Source organism: Oncorhynchus masou, chromosome 32 (genome assembly GCF_036934945.1).
Source record: "Oncorhynchus masou masou isolate Uvic2021 chromosome 32, UVic_Omas_1.1, whole genome shotgun sequence".
Classification (NCBI taxonomy): domain Eukaryota; kingdom Metazoa; phylum Chordata; class Actinopteri; order Salmoniformes; family Salmonidae; genus Oncorhynchus; species Oncorhynchus masou.
The window spans coordinates 28,653,334-28,669,674 of record NC_088243.1 but is presented as its reverse complement, the minus strand read 5'-3'; the positions used below and the strand labels follow the sequence as shown (position 1 = coordinate 28,669,674).

At 43.8% G+C, this 16,341-nt stretch overlaps 2 protein-coding genes across 4 annotated transcripts; one reads left to right on the top strand and one right to left on the bottom strand.

Moving 5' to 3' along the window:
* Positions 1-1,138: 1,138 nt before the first annotated feature.
* coq6 (coenzyme Q6 monooxygenase) lies at positions 1,139-11,914 on the bottom strand. The gene is made up of 12 exons (XM_064953788.1): positions 11,543-11,914; positions 11,039-11,173; positions 8,131-8,189; positions 6,404-6,530; positions 4,364-4,494; positions 4,154-4,261; positions 4,011-4,073; positions 3,807-3,914; positions 2,879-3,081; positions 2,453-2,568; positions 1,951-2,117; positions 1,139-1,268 (listed from the first exon to the last, which is right to left on the bottom strand). Exons 1-12 carry the CDS (start codon positions 11,739-11,741, stop codon positions 1,239-1,241), a joined length of 1,446 nt encoding a protein of 481 aa, XP_064809860.1. The 5' UTR covers positions 11,742-11,914; the 3' UTR covers positions 1,139-1,238.
* Positions 11,548-16,030, top strand: fam161b (FAM161 centrosomal protein B). 3 transcript variants are annotated; one of them, XM_064953786.1, is made up of 9 exons: positions 11,548-11,637; positions 12,782-13,073; positions 13,180-13,688; positions 13,811-14,148; positions 14,411-14,532; positions 14,640-14,807; positions 14,918-15,017; positions 15,160-15,332; positions 15,599-16,030. In XM_064953786.1, the coding sequence occupies exons 2-9, from the start codon at positions 12,793-12,795 to the stop codon at positions 15,669-15,671; spliced, it is 1,764 nt and encodes a 587-aa protein (XP_064809858.1). In that variant the 5' UTR covers positions 11,548-11,637; positions 12,782-12,792; the 3' UTR covers positions 15,672-16,030. The 3 variants fall into 3 exon arrangements, with proteins under 3 accessions (XP_064809858.1, XP_064809859.1, XP_064809857.1); XM_064953787.1 differs by lacking the exon at positions 11,548-11,637 and adding an exon at positions 12,021-12,355; XM_064953785.1 differs by lacking the exon at positions 11,548-11,637 and adding an exon at positions 12,022-12,388.
* The last annotated feature ends 311 nt before the right edge of the window (positions 16,031-16,341 follow it).

Genomic DNA, 16,341 nt, shown 5'->3' with positions numbered 1-16,341 from the left:
AGATGAACACCCCTTTTGCCCCAAGAACAGCCTCAATACATCAGGGCATGGACTTTGTGTTGAAATTGTTCAACAGGGATGCTGGCCCGTGTTGACTCTTTTTCTTGATAGTTCACAATCTGTCTCAAAGCTTCAAAATCCTTCTTTAACCTGTCTCTTCCCCTTCATCTTTAACCTGTCTCTTCCCCTTCATCTTTAACCTGTCTCTTCCCCTTCATCTACACTGATTGAAGCGAATTTAACAAGTGACATCAATAAGGGATGAAAGCTTTCACCTGGTCAGTCTGTCATGGAAAGAGCATGTGTTCATAATGTTTTGTGAAATGTTTTGTTTTTATCTTAACTAGGCAAGTCAGTTAAGAACAAATTCTTATTAACAATGACGGCCTACCGTGGAACACTGGGTTTACTGCCTAATTCAGGGGCAGAATGACAGATTTTTACCTTGTCAGCTCGGGGATTCGATCCAGCAACCTTTCGGTAGCCTAGTGGTTAGAGCGTTGGTTACAAGATTGAAACCCCCGAGCTGACAAGGTAAAAAAATCATTCTGCCCCGGAACAAGGCAGTTAACCCACTGTTCCTAGGCCATCATTGAAAATAAGAACTTGTTCTTAACTGACATGCCTAGTTAAAAGTAAAATCATTGTAAAAATCTAACCACTAGGCTACCTGCCGCCTCCACACTAACCACTAGGCTACCTGCCGCCTCCACACTCTAACCACTAGGCTACCTGCCGCCTCCCCACTCTAACCACTAGGCTACCTGCCGCCTCCCCACTCTAACCACTAGGCTACCTGCCGCCTCCCCACTCTAACCACTAGGCTACCTCCACACACTAACCACTAGGCTACCTGCCGCCTCCACACTAACCACTAGGCTACCTGCCGCCTCCACACTCTAACCACTAGGCTACCTGCCGCCTCCACACTCTAACCACTAGGCTACCTGCCGCCTCCACACTAACCACTAGGCTACCTGCCGCCTCCACACTCTAACCACTAGGCTACCTGCCGCCTCCACACTCTAACCACCAGGCTACCTGCTGCCTCCACACTCTAACCACTAGGCTACCTGCTGCCCCGGAAATGCTTGGAAAACCCCAAAATCATCTTCACACAAAGAAAGACGCGCAGGAATAACAGAGCATAAAATAACTTTATTAATTTACACTTTTACATTCCATTCACAAAGTCATTGGCGTACCATCAAACCTAAACGGCAGGACCAGTGTATGTGTCACTTGCTTGCAAACGCCATGATCTGAGCCTGGAGAGAAAGAACATGAACTCAAATCTAAACATCCATTTTGTCAATTCATCCATACCTCTCCACAAATACAGGAATCCAACAGCCACGTATAGCACTAGCAAGTTCTACCAAAAACAATGACTAGCATCTTTCCCATCTGTGTAAAAAGTGGCACTACAAACCTCTGTATACGAGATCTGTAAACTCAACATTTAATATGGAAAAATGTCAAGCATAACTTTGGGTCTCCAGAGAGAAATGCCTTTACAACCATTTACGGTTGCTTTGGTCTGAATCACTTAGTAGGGAATAAAGCCATTTCACATCAGCGGTCTGTAATAAAAGGGGTGTGAAAACACAAGCCAACACCACTGTAACACAGCCCCGGGGCCAGCACTGCACCCCACCCACACACTTTCTGTAACACTACATTTGGGGCTAAACTAAGCTGCCGTAGTAGTAAGTTGACAACCATGTAAATTATAGGCAGAGCTGAAGTAAAAAGACATGTAATCAGAAAAAAGTTCAGGATCGGGTGGGGTCATGAACGAAGCCAAGGTGGGGCTTACTTCTGACATGTGGCCAAACCTTGGGAATGGAAGAAGAGATGGCTTCTACTTGAACAAGTGTTGTGGGTTCACTTTGACAAGGGACATGACATTCGAGAAAGGCGGGGTTAAAGAGGAGACAGCATACTAACTTTCATGGCTGGCAGTGCATTGGTGGCCTGCAGACCGAAGGTGCGTAAGACAACCATGGGGGCAGCGTTAGTAGAGTACAGTCGTTTCATCAGGTCGATGGCAGCCATCATGGGCAGGTTGTGTCGCTGGCGCTCTGTCTCATATTCCAACAGGTGCTGCATGGCCCCTGCACAACACAACACAGGCCGAGCAAAACACCAGGGGTTAATAAATCATGGAGAAAAGAGTTTCTGGACCTGTGTCCATTGTTAATGCGTTTTCTGCATTGGAGCTATTCAGAACAAATACAAATATTCACATAACAGGATTTCTATTTCTGTGAACTGTCCTTTCTGCCAAGAACTATATAAAAAAAACATCAAATAAACTTTGGAAGAAAGACTGTTCTTTTTATAATCAAGATCAACAGCAAGCGTCCCAGCCTGGGCTGTGGAAAAGAGCTTCTGAGAAACCACTGGCTACGGCTACTGTGTTTGGTGTCTGTTTAGGGTAGTCACTAACCCAGATCCTTCCCGTTAAAGGCCGCCTGGCTCAGGAGCTGAGTGAGGCAGGCCACATCCCCAAAGCCCAGGTTGGCTCCCTGGCCAGCTAGAGGGTGAACGCGGTGTGCTGCATCGCTGCAAAGAAAAATAAAGACCCCTGCCGTGTAAATCTAGTCACCTCATCTACAGGGTAGGATCAAAGCAAGCATTCCCTTCAAATAGACAGAAATAATTGGATAGAGGCATTAACCTTTCATTTTTTTTTTGCAGTTGATAAGTATCTATTATTTTTTTTATATTATCCTGTTATACCTTCATAGAATAAGGACATATAATCCTTACATTTACAAAATGCCAGGTCAAATATCAATAGTCACAGTTTTCTAAAGCAAACCGATGTGAAGTTCAATAATGGTTGTATCCCCAGGGGTGAGTCGGGATTTACCCGATGAGTGCCACCCGGTGCCTGATGTACTCTGACGCATGGCCCATGCCCAGAGGAAACATGACCCGACTCTTTGGGCCGATCCCGGCCACGCTGGGCGGTAGCTGGCGTGCCGAGCCTGCAGACGGCATGAGGACTGACAGGGCAGTGCGGAACAGAGAGCCAGCAGTCTCCACCAGCTCACTGTGGTTCTCATTACTCCACTGGCAGAAAGAGACGACACAGAGAGAGAGGAAGAGCGAAAGAGAGAGGTAGAGATGGAGGGAGAGAGGAAGAGCGAAAGAGAGAGAGGTAGAGATGGAGGGAGAGAGGAAGAGCGAAAGAGAGAGAGGTAGAAACAGCAGGTAAAGGAAGAGACAGGGGTACAGGAGAGATAGAGGGGCGTGGTAGACAGAGAGAGAGGAGTTAAAGAAACAAACTAGAGCAGAAATGCAGAGTGAGTGTACTTTTCCTCACTAACAAAATGGTTTGGCAGCGTTACAGGACCCTTGCTAATTAAAAGAAGAGGCTGGTCAGGACTGCTGTTGAATTAGCTTAGTTTAAAAAACATTCCATGCAGTAATGACCAACTGGCAGACCACAGGTTTAATTAGCAAACCAGGCCTGAAACCAAGCATGACAACCGTGGTGACCCCATCGGCAGGACCAGTAAAAATAGCAGGCTTGGGAAAGCGACTTCATGCTTGCAAAACGTTGGTATTGTCTACATGTATGATGTAGAGTAAACAGAAAACAGTGACAAGTGCACCCATTGGCTAACCGGTTCATTGGTGCACTTGCAGCATGTTGGTAACAAGAGGATTTCCGTTCATAAAATGTACTATTCAAAACGCATACAAATGTATCAGAAATCCATTTCTTTCTCTGCTGTATAAAGGCACTTGTTCCTAATTGTTATCTGATTCGGTGGGTTCAGTCCGGGACTCACAAAGGCAGTGTTGATGGAGTCCACGAAGCTCTCCTCATCCAGCTGCAGTAGCTCCTCTGCATGGCGGTGGCTGGTTGACCACACCAGAGAGCTCTCTGTGTCCGACAACTACAGCCACAAGAAAGAAGGGGATATTAGTTAAGATTAAGGGACAGAAAAAAGCAAAGAGCTCAGCTGCACTTTGAACCTATGATACACACTTACTGGTAACATTGCTATGGGGCCTGTTGGAAGGAACCTCTGCCAGGCAACATTGTTCTCTGTTGGCTATAGAAACACATGATAACAATTAGTATGGCCTCCATGTGTCTTGATGAAATAGACAGGTCGTAAGATGTAAATCTCACCTCAGACAGATGCAGGACAGCCACAACAGCTGATTGGTCGTAATTCCACTTGACCGTGGGTATCCCCGCCTCCTTCCTTACCATCGAATTTGGCCCATCTGCTCCAATCTGCAAAACAGCCAATCACAGCGGTTACATCCTAGAGCATTATGGTCAAAGGCAAATAAATAAATAAATAAATAAAATAGTTACTACTCAGGATGGACTGACCAGTAGTTTGGTTTGAAGAGTCTGTCCGTTGGCCAGGGTGACCTGAACCCAGGGGATGGTGTCAGCTACCTGGTGGGACTTGGGCCAGGTGTATTTCACCACCTTGGATTTGTACTGGACCCTCACCTGATCTGACAGACCAAACACAGAGAAAGGAAATGGTCTAAAGCAGAGCCAATGGGATTTTGGGTTCACCACAGAGAATCATTTTCACTAAACAAGGGGATTTTGGGTTCACCACAGAGAATCATTTTCACTAAACAAGGGGATTTTGGGTTCACCACAGAGAATCATTTTCACTAAACAAGGAAGGGGCCAGTAAGTATTTTTCATCACAATTGGTCACACTAATCAAGACTTTGCTACTTGTACACCAGAGACTCTGGGTTCGCGCCCAGGCTCTGTCGTAACCGGCCGCGACCGGGAGGTCCGTGGGGCGACGCACAATTGGCATAGCGTCGTCCGCGTTAGGGAGGGCTTGGCCGGTAGGGATATCCCTGTCTCATCGCGCACCAGCGACTCCTGTGGTGGGCCGGGCGCAGTGCGTGCCAACCAAGGTTGCCAGGTGCACAGTGTTTCCTCCGACACATTGGTGAGGCTGGCTTCCGGGTTGGATGCGCACTGTGTTAAGAAGCAGTGCGGCTTGGTTGGGTTGTGTATCGGAGGACGCATGACTTTCAACCTTCGTCTCTCCCGAGCCCGTACGGGAGTTGTAGCGATAAGACAAGATAGTAGCTACTAACAATTGGATACCACGAAATTGGGGAAAAAAGGAGGTAAAATAAATTAAATTTTAAATACATTTTAAAAAGACTTTGCTACTTCTTTCCTCCACCTGGGGTGGCAGGGTATCCTAGTGGTTAGAGCGTTGGACAAGTAACCAAAAGGTTGCAAGTTCGAATCCCTGAGCTGACAAGGTACAAATCTGTCATTCTGCCCCTGAGCAGGCAGTTAACCCACTGTTCCTAGGCCGTCATTGAAAATAAGAATTTGTTCTTAACTGACTTGCCTAGTTAAAATAAAGGTAAAAATAAAAATAAAAATTTAAAAATTAGGAAAAAATAGAGTAAGGTTTGGCTGTAAGTGACTAAGGCAGTGGAGGATCTACAAACCACCTTGTAAAATACCACTGGTTTGCCTCTCTGGCAGGCAACAGATGCCGAAGCTCACATTGACAATCTTCTTAAATGGTCTTGGCTTGCCGCATAGTATTGATTAATAGTGTTTATCTACAAGCAGACCATTCCACACTTTCCGCTTGCTGCCAGCATGCTGGGATTACACCAAAACTCCCACTTTCTTTGAATTATCGGTAGTCGGTCATCCCAAACATAAAAGTATCTGGAATTACACTTGGCGTTGCCCATTTGGAGAGTTTCCCGTCTGCAGATTGACTAATGGTTCCTGAACACGAGCGACAAATATTGGCCTGCAGTGACTGGAGAGCAGAGTAACTACCAAACTAGCGAACTTAGTGCACGCTTTTCATGTACTGCCTCAGAAGCAGAGAAACATCATGGCCAAAGGAAAAAAAATGAAGTAGAGGACCAACATGATGCCTTTAAGGAAAACCTGCTGCCTGCAACCACACATCTGTTTAGTGCAAAATGTAGTAGTCCATTTATAAATATGCTGTTTTACAGTCGGACGCAAGGCAGTGCTAAGGTTTCATTTCTGAACCTTCAAAAAGTCGGCCTAATTTCAACAACAATACAGCACATCGTCAGCACTTCAGCATCCTTAATGGCGTGGGAGCACATGCCAATGTGAAATAGGTCATTGGACAACTGCACGTGCCTTTACATGGCATCCGGTCTATGGAGTGCACTAACTGGCACACAGGAAATATGGAACATGATTGAAATAGCAGGAAAAACATGGATGTGTCCAAGAGCTGCACTGGTCTTTAAAAACGGACACTGTCCGTCAATGAACTCAAGATCTCTTCTAAGAAGAGTCACATCACTACTTGTGCATAGTGAGGGTTTCATGGAAAAATCATCAATGCAACTGGACTGTGTGTGGCGCTGCTTTTCTTACCAGAGAGATTCTCCAGCTGCTTCGTCAGAGCTGCCACAATGATGTTGTTCTCCACAATGTATGCCATCTCGTCCTGCAGGTTCTCCTTATCAAATGTAATCAGGGCATCCGAGCAGGCATCCCAAACCTAAATGGGAAATCAATTATCCCTGTGGTCAAGAACTCTATCCTTAAATGCATCCCCATTCCCTATATTAAGCCGGCCAAAGAGCCACAGCCTAATTGAACTGAACACATAAAATTTGTTCAGCTGCAGCCAGAGCTTGGCAGCCACTACTTAAATTACCAAACTAAGATCAACAACACCCTTCTAGTTCTATGGTTGACTTAGGGAGCTTACTGATGCACTATGAAATGCCATTTCTGATGTGGATGTATGGCAATATTTTTGGCCCGACAGAACACTTTTGTTAACATTACCGAGTGGGTAAATATTGGTTACTGTATCCCCAAAAAGTTGAGTGTCAAAATAAAACACATAATTGAGGCACATAATTTCTAAGATGGTAAATGAAAAAACTTTTCATGTGACGCAGGGAAGTGGTTATGCTTATGTAGGACTCTCTCTCAGACCTTATCATTCAGAAGTAACACAGCTAAACTACCCCCCCCCAACATGCCATAATGTAGTGGGTTTTACCCTACAAAAAAAACACTAATGGTGGTGGGTTTCCAACTTGTGACAAGTGGTGGCTGCTTGAAAGATTTAATGAAACCAAACTGCAAATTCCAAGGAGTTTTTTATGTTGGAGAAAAATATACTTCTGTTGATAAGGAATGTGTTGCTATGTACTTATTGTCCTCTTTGCTAGGAGTAATCCCCAAATGGGAGCTTTAAAACCTGCTTATCTTTCCACCTTAACACCCAGACAGGAGAGAGACCATTGGAAATGGCCTACTAATATTCCGGTTATTTTTCCTTCTTCAGCCAGTAGTTAACTATTTAGGATAGAGAATGAAGTTTTTTTTGGGGGGGGGGCAGAGCAGTAAAGGAATTATGGAAGAGGTATATCACCATAATCACCATATTACATTTTATGATGACATCCTTGGCCATGAGAGAAACCCTGTGTTTTTTTCTTTGGTATAAACTGACCACATCTTAAAGAAGGGACTCAGCCTGCGCCCACAGCTGTAAAACACGGTCACTTTGCTACTGACATCCACACATCCTGTCATCTTCCATCTTCTGACTCCTGCTTGTCACATTCATCTTTATAATTAGTACACACAGGGAATGAACGCCTAGTTGAAGATGCCAAATAGATGTATTTTTCCTATTAAATATGATCCTAATTAAATAAATAAATACTCTGCCATTGCGGCCAGAGGGGAAAAAAAAACATTTCACTAAGCCAGGGAGCTTTGATCATCGTTTTAAATTGACCTCCTGTCCTTTGGGGTTTGAGGCACCCTGGCATTTGCATGGCCTCTGAGGACGTATAAATTGGGCAGAGGAATGAACAAAATGCATGTTTTAAACCACCATTGGGGTTGCTTTTTCTTTGTTAACAATTACATGGTCGAGGGAAATGGCATTGTAAAGTACATGATTGAGTAGAGGTTAAATGGCAGGGGAGATACAATTTTCCTAAAAAACTTTATATCCAAACAAGTTACTGATGCATGGAGAATGAGAGTAAGTATATAGCAGTATAACTAACGACCTAAATGGGCTTCTCAATAAAAAAAACAACTTGGAGGGCTTGGAGTTCCCAAGAACTGACCTGCATCTTCTGATAGGGCTTACATCTCATGTTCATAATGTGATCCCATGCACCAACACCTGAAAGGCACACAACATTTTAATAGAATACAAGACCTAGCAAATCTAGGGATGTTATGTATGAGGCATAAAAGCCCCATAATTACTTGTTAGAGGAGTTTGATTAAATGAGACAAGAACTCAAGTGGGCGAAGTCAACAAAAATATAAATACAACATGTAAAGTGTTGGTCCCATGTTTCATCAACTGAAGTAAAAGATCCCTGAAATGTTCCATATGCAGAAAAGCTTATTTCTCTCAAAAGTTGAGCACAAATTTGTCTACATCCCTGTTCATGAGTATTTCTTCTTTGTCAAGATAATCCATCCACCTGACAGGTGAAGCTGATTAAACAGCATGATCATTACACAGGTACATCTTGTGCTGGGGACAATAAAAGGCAACTCTAAAATGTGCAGTTGTGTCACTGAACACAATGCCAGACATCTCAAGTTGAGGCAGCTTGCAATTGGCATGCTAACTGAAGGAATGTCCACCAGCGCTGTTGCCAGAGAATTTAATGTTAATTTCTCTACCATAAGCCACCTCCAATGTCATTTTAGAATATTTGGCAGTACATCCAACCGGCCTCACAACTGCAGATTACATGCATGGTGACGTGTGGGCAAGCTGTTTTCTGATGTCAACGGCGGTTGGGTTATTGTATAGGCAGGCATAAGCTACGGGCAACAAACGGAATTGTATTTTATCGATGGCAATTTGAATGCACAGAGATACCGTGACAAGATCCTGAAGCCCATTGTCGTGCCATTCATCTGCCGCCATCACCTCATGTTTCAGCATGATAATGCACGGCCCCATGTTGCAAATATTTGTATACAATTCCTGGAAGCTGTAAATGTCCAGGTTCTTCAGTGACCTGCAAACTCACCAGACATATCACCCATTGTTTTGGATGCTCTGGATCGATGTATACTACAACGTGTTCCAGTTCCCGCCAATATCCAGCAACTTCGCACAGCCATTGAAGAGGAGTGGAACAACATTCCACAGGCCACAATCAACAGCCTGATCAACACTATGCAAAAAAAATGTGTCGCGCTGCACAAAGCGAATGGTGGTCACACCAGATACTGACTGGTTCTGATCCACGCCCCTACCTTTAAAAAAAAGGTATCTGTGACCAACAAATCCATACATGGCCTAAAGTATGTGCACACCCCTTCAAATTAGTGGATTCTGCTATTTTAGCCACACCAGTTGCTGACAGATATATACAATTTAGCTTCCCTGGTCAACTGTTAGTGCTGTTATTGTGAAGTGGAAACGTCTAGGATCAACAATGACACAGCCGAGAAGTGGTAGGCCACACAAGCTCACAGCTGTCCTTGGTTGCAAAACTCACTACCGAGTTCCAAACTCCCAAACAGCACAAGAACTGTTCCTAGGGAGCATCATGAAATGGGTTTCCATGGCAGAGCAGCCGCACACAAGTCTAAGATCACAGTGTCCAATGCCAAGCATTGGCTGGAGTGGTGTAAAGCTCGCCACCATTGGACTATGGAGCAGTGGAAACGTGTTCTCTGGCGTGATGAATCACGCTTCAACATCTAGGAGTCCGACCGTCAATCCCAGATTTGTCAGATGCCAGGAGAACGCTACTTGCCCCAATGCATAGTGCCAACTGTAAAGTTTGATGGTGGAGGAAAAATTGTCTAGGGCCGTTTTTCATGGTTCGGTCTAGGCTCTTTAGTTCCAGTGAAGGGAAATCTTAATGCAACAGCATTCAAATACATTCTAGACAATTATGTGCTTCCAACTTTGTGGAAGGCCCTTTCCTGTTTCAGCATGATAATGCCCCCGTGCACAAAGCGAGGTCTATACATAAATGGTTTGTTGAGATCGGTGTGGAAGAACTTGACTGGCCTGCAGTGCCCTGACCCCCACCCCATCGAACACCTTTGGGATGAATTGGAACGCAGACTGCGAGCCAGGCCTAATCGCCCAACATCAGTTTTGCTGAATGGAAGAAAATCCCAGCAGGAATGTTTCAACATCTAGTGGAAAGCCTTCCCAGAAGAGTGGGAGATGTTATAGCTGCAAAACGGGGACAAACTCCATATTAATGCCCATGATTTTGTAATTAGATGTTAGACCAGCAACTGTCCACATACTTTAGACCATGTAGTGTATGTATTCTCAGTCATGTGAAATCCATAGATTAGGGCCTAATGAATTTATTTCAACTGACTGATTTCCTTATATGAACTGTAACTCAGTAAAATCTTGGAAATGGTTGCATGTTGCATTTACATTTTTGTTCAGTATACATCCAAGTCAATTTAACTGGGCTTGACATAGCCATGGGTATCCAAATCACTTCCTTCACTTCCTTATTGACATGCAGCACATCATCAGGGTGTCAAGTAAAACCCAAGGAGACATGAATAATAGTTGAGAGGATTCTATCAATGATTGATGTAGACTAGAGGCCAGATATGATCCCTGCTAAGCATGTGACTAGACAAGCTGGGCCTGATCACTAACCTACTTCCTGACAACCTTTTATACTGAGCCACACCACAAATAGGCTTAATCAGACAGGAAGCTGGCCACTTAAACATGAGCTCTTTTGTCATTGGACAAGATGTACTGTTCTTTTCAAACGGATAAACCAACCCTGACAAATAATAGACAACAACTACCAAACGATCTACACACAACTCTTCACTCCTACTGTACTTTATGAAGCTCATACTATTGCAGCCATGTGTATCTGTTTGTAGGGAGGTTCCCTAAATTTTTCTGATGCTATTGGCTGGTCAATGGAAAACAGAGATTCTAATGCCATTAGAGAGATTACTTCCTCAGGGAACATGATAATAGTGTTTCGTAATATGGTTGTGTACCACTGAGGAGGGTGGCAGAGCCCGGGCTGATGGAGCTGACTCTTGTACTGTAGGCGTCTGGGACCTTGTCCATCACTTTCTTGTTGCCTGCTTCAAGCAAAAGAATCTTCTTCCCCTCCAAGTTTGGATCCAAGCCTGTCAACAATAACGAGGATGCATGAAATTGATTGATGCTCCGTCCAAAATGATAAACAGACAGATTAAAAGTTGTGGTGGGAGTAGCATTGATATAGCCTACATTTTGGCATCACTAGTGGTGCCATGAGAACAAGAAATTAACGTTCCTCTGCATGTTTGTCTTAATTATACCTTACTTGTTTAGCAACACAGAACTAAGGCAAATGCTGTATGGTGTAAATCAGCAGCAAAGCCACAACTGCAACTTAGTTGTGAGGATGAAGTCTGAAAATTTGCATCCAGCAGCGGAATGACGGCTCCTCCTCCTTTAGATGGGGGGCAAATAGGGGCAGTTTGACTGGACAGCATCAGATCACCTCGACTCACCTAAAGAACAAGCCATAGCGGTCCCAACCATCCCTCCTCCAGATATAATGACATCATAGAGCTCATTTTCATGTTCCCCGTGTTCTGCTGTGCACGTGAGTCCTCTGCAAATGATTCTTGTTTCTGAAAAACGGTTCAGAGCAACACACCGCCGCCCGATTCCATTGAAAGACAGTGCCGTTTTAGTGAGACTATGCATCTTTAAAACAACGTAACGACGTGGTACTCGTCTAACCCTTAAAAAAACTCCAACTGTATTGTTTAGAATCAGAACGAAATGTTTCCCCTTGAATATGTCCTACTAATCGCAGCTGTGTCCATTCTATAATGCAGCCATGTTGTATATTTTGACATACGTAAGAGGCAAGAACTTCCTGTAGTGCTCAACCAATCAGAAAAAGGAACCGCACTAGTTTCACTTCACAAGTTGTCCGCACTTTGGTGCTATTGATATTTAAACATAATTCCGTTTTATTCAGGAGGACAATGTAGAAGGAATAGTTAAGGCGCTTCTTGAATAAAAACATGTGTTACAAATGTGTCAACATGAAGTGCCCAATCGAGATGACTGAGGTATAGATCGAGATACAGCAAGCGTTTACTTCAGCCAATCAAACATTAGAATGTTCCAGGGGGTGGAGTCAAATATCTTAGCTTTGACAACAAGTAGCGAAACATCATCCAGTGATTCGAAGTTATTACTTTGTAACAGTCAATATATGATGTCGATACATGACAGTCTTTGTTGTGAAGCAGAGAAGCAAGAAGAGATGGACAACAATGGATAATAATTATAATAATCCACTGGAATAAGTATGCTGTAGTTCTAAAGTGCACGAGCATCAGGTTATATTTTCTATTTTACAATATTCCAAAATGGTCATCTCAATATGTATTGTAGTTATGCATTGTGTAACAATACACATTTTCTGCCCTAAAACAGTTTAGCATGTAGCCTACTATGTTAACGTAGACATATAATATGACTTCTCTGGCAATGTTTTGGAGAAGCAGTTTGGTTGCTAGGGCAACCCTTGCGTAGGCTCACATCATGTGCTGCTGGAGTTTTGCATAACTTTTCATGATATTAATTATCATTAATTGGTCAAATGTGGGACACAGTTCTGTGTAAATTAAAATGTCTGATCTAAACAAGGGTTTATCTCACTGTGGGAGGTGTTTTTGGAAGAGGTGTTTTTGGAATATAAAAATGTCTTCCCCTTTTCCTTGTTTCCATAGCTGTTTGGTGAATGTTGGGTTCAGGAGGACACACTGCTGCTAGGATGCAAGAGCAGAGGAACATGGCTGACCTGCAGGCTTTCCTGGAGGATGGCCTGAGTTCAGAGCTGCTGCTCCAGCACCAACTGCAGGAGATGAAGGAGGCCCACACGCAGCAGCTGCAGGAGACAGAGAGGAGACAGAGAGAGGGCCTTGAGAAAAGGATCCAGCAGAACTCTATGCTGTCAGCAGGCTTTGACAGGAAGTCTAGTGCTGACAGACAACTGGACGATTTTTTCAGCTCTCAGGCCAGGTATGTCAAGTCACCCAATGATGCAAATAAGTTATCACAATATATTTGTTTTGTAAGTCTCAAATATCCTATTGTTCTATGTTAAATAAAACAATCTCAAATGTAGGGGACCAAGGAAATCCAGTTCCATGTCTGAACTGATGTCAGGTATGAGGTCTACCTCGAGGAAATCCCCACAGCTCAGACAGCCAGGGAGGTTTTTCACATCCTCTGCAGCCTGGGCTTCTGCCACAACTGTTTCACACAAAGGACCACAACATCTTCAGCACCAAGGCCCAACAGAAACAGAGCAGCTCCAACTAAGCAAAGAGGAGAAAGAGGAGGCGGAATGTCAGAGGAAGTTTCGTGCTGTTCCTGTGCCTGGCCATGTGTTTTTGCCCCTCTATGATGAGATGACGCAGGTGCGGCAGAAAGAGAGGAAGGAAGGCCATGAACAGAGGAGGGACTTCCTGCTCTCCATGCAGAAGCCCTTCAGCTTCCTGGAGAGAGATGAGAAGAAGAGAGAGAAGCTGATGCAAATGATAAGCACGGTGGCACAGTCTCAAAAAGCCACCAATGTCAGGAAACCAGTACCGAAAGCAATCAAAGACCATGCTGTCTCTGAGCATTTAAAAGGTGTGTTGCCTAAATAATATATCTCCAAAGATCTTGCTTAGGTGCAGTAAATTGTATTATAAAAGTATTATAATCCTCCCTAAATCTTATTTTTTTCTCATTAAATTCTGTATGCTCTGTAGAGGAGGAGTTGCGCAGGAAGGTACGCATCCAGCTGAGGGCCCAGGAGACTTTGAGGAAGTCCACAGCACCTATAGAGAACCAAACTCATACTGAGAACCCAGAGCCTCGCACCGCCCAACGGACTAAAAAGGAGGTTCTGGCCTTCCTGGATCAGAAGCCAACCTTCCAGCCAAAGACCAACTCCCAGGTCCCTGATTTTGACAGGCTGCACAAGGCCTTTCAGAGGGAATCACTGAAGAGGGCAGAGAGGAAAAATGTTACCAAGTGTCAGCCCTTCCACCTGCGGACGTCAACTCTGCCTTCAAGACCAAGCAGAAGCAGCTCTGAAAAAGAACAGGTGAGCTTACTGTAGAACTCTGCAAATAGAACTTGAAATGAAATTTCTCTTTGTATCTTTGGAAATGTTTTGTTTATAATAATAAATAATAATATATCCCATTTAGCAGACGCTTTTGTCCAAAGCGACTTACAAGTCGGCTGGGGCCACTACTTTTACATATGGGTGGCCCCAGCGGGAATCGAACCCACGACGCTTGGCGTTGCAAGCGCCATGCTCTACCGACTGAGCCACACAGGACTTGTGTTATTTTTGTCCTCAGGAACCCATAGTCAGTGCCGTTTTGAAGAGAAGCAATTCCTTTGGAGGCTTAACATCACTGTCCACAGATACGCTTCCCACCTACATCACAGATGCAGCAAGGAAACGCTGTATGGCCATTAGGTAAAGGGAAACTGTGAACTTCAGTATCAGGTGTGTCTGTCTCAATAAGTAAAGATACAGGACATAGTCATACTCATCTCTGTCCTGTCCTCTCCCTGGTCCATCAGAAAGTCTGTGGAGCAGAAAGAGAGCAAGGAGCAGGAGAGTGCAGAGTGGATGCGGAGACATAGGAAGAGGTCTCAGGCCATGAAGAAGACAGTGGCTGTCCGCGCCAAGGTCATGGACCCTCATAGCAGCCTGAAAGAGGTGTATCAGGAGAAGCTGAAACAGCACCGGTGAGTACTGGGAAATTCCTCAGATGAAAACTGAAAAGAACAGACGGATTAAAGAGTTGTTGATCTGTACTTCATGTTGAATTCATGTTTATGTGGCTCTGTACATGTAGGGAGGCCGACCAACAAAGGACGAGAGAGTATAAGAAGGAGCTACAGGATATAAAGGCCAGAGTAACTGTCCGTCCTTACCTGTTTGAACAGGTGTCCCAGGTAAACTATGGGCCTGCATTGACCTGGAAACTCATTTTCTGGATTTTCAAACACTTGAGAAGAGCCTTTAAGCGGTCAACTGTTGTATTATTTACTGTTGTGCACCTTGTCTATTCCCTGGCCTTTGATGGAATTGCTCTAGAAAAACGCCAAGGCTGACGTGGAGCGTCTATACAGAGACAAGCTGAGGGAAGCTGGTTTGAATGAGCAGTTTGTCAAAACAAAGGGAGAAGAGTTTGGAACGGCACCCGTCTTCATATTGGATAACAACGACGATGTTGATGACCAAAGTGTTGAGAGTGACATGGAGAAAAGGTACCTACAATGACAACAAGTTTGTGTCGCAGTGTCTTCCAACTAACAATTAGTTTTAGTCATACAATATCTAATGCCAATAGGAATACCACTGCAGCTGGAAATCCACGGACGCCATGTGTTATAGTTCTATATGCAATGTCGCATTACATAATACTGTGAGACTGTTGTAAAGTATTTAGTGAAGAGAAGACAAATACTGCAGTCAAGCAAAACTTTGATGCATTTACAATATAGACATTTTCTAACCGACATGTCTGATTTAGGGATGGAAACGTAGACGTCTGGGAGGAAATTGAAGAGGTAGAGGAAGAGAGCGTGAAAACCAGAGTGGAATAAATGCATTGATGAAAAAGGTAGACCCGCATGTAATGGAACTCCATACACAGTAGCTATTCTGCTTCAAAGAGCACTATGTTCTAAAATAATTGTAGTGTAGTTTAACTATGTTGACCCAGTCTTGGACTGTCTGACATGTTTTGTCATGATTTATGATGTTTCTAAAATGGGGATATCTGGCCTCTGGAGCTGTTAAATTTATATTAAATGGAGCAAATGTGAGAAAATGAATAAAGGTTTATGGAACTGTATATGTTTATAAGTAATTTAGAATGTTATATGTTGACATTTTGCATGGCATATTAAATGTTTGGCCGCATAATATTTCAACCTTATTAAAACTGAATATCAAAGGCTTATTTGGTTTTATGAAATTCATTTAACATGGCATTATAGCGGAGAACTACTTGGTAACCAGAAAAAAAGTGTTTGAAAAACAAAAATAGGCCTACAATGTTACGGATTCTGACCCGTCCTGGTGTAGTTAGTATATCATACCTCACTGAGAAATCAGAGGGCTGACAGTGGTCCCAATGACATTGCAGTACAGTAGTACATATTCAATCTGTCATGCAGTCTAGTTGTATTCGTCAAACTCCGTTTGAGCAAGCCCATAAATCATTTGTCAATGGACAGGTCCGACAGTGGCTGGCGAAGGTATTCACCCACC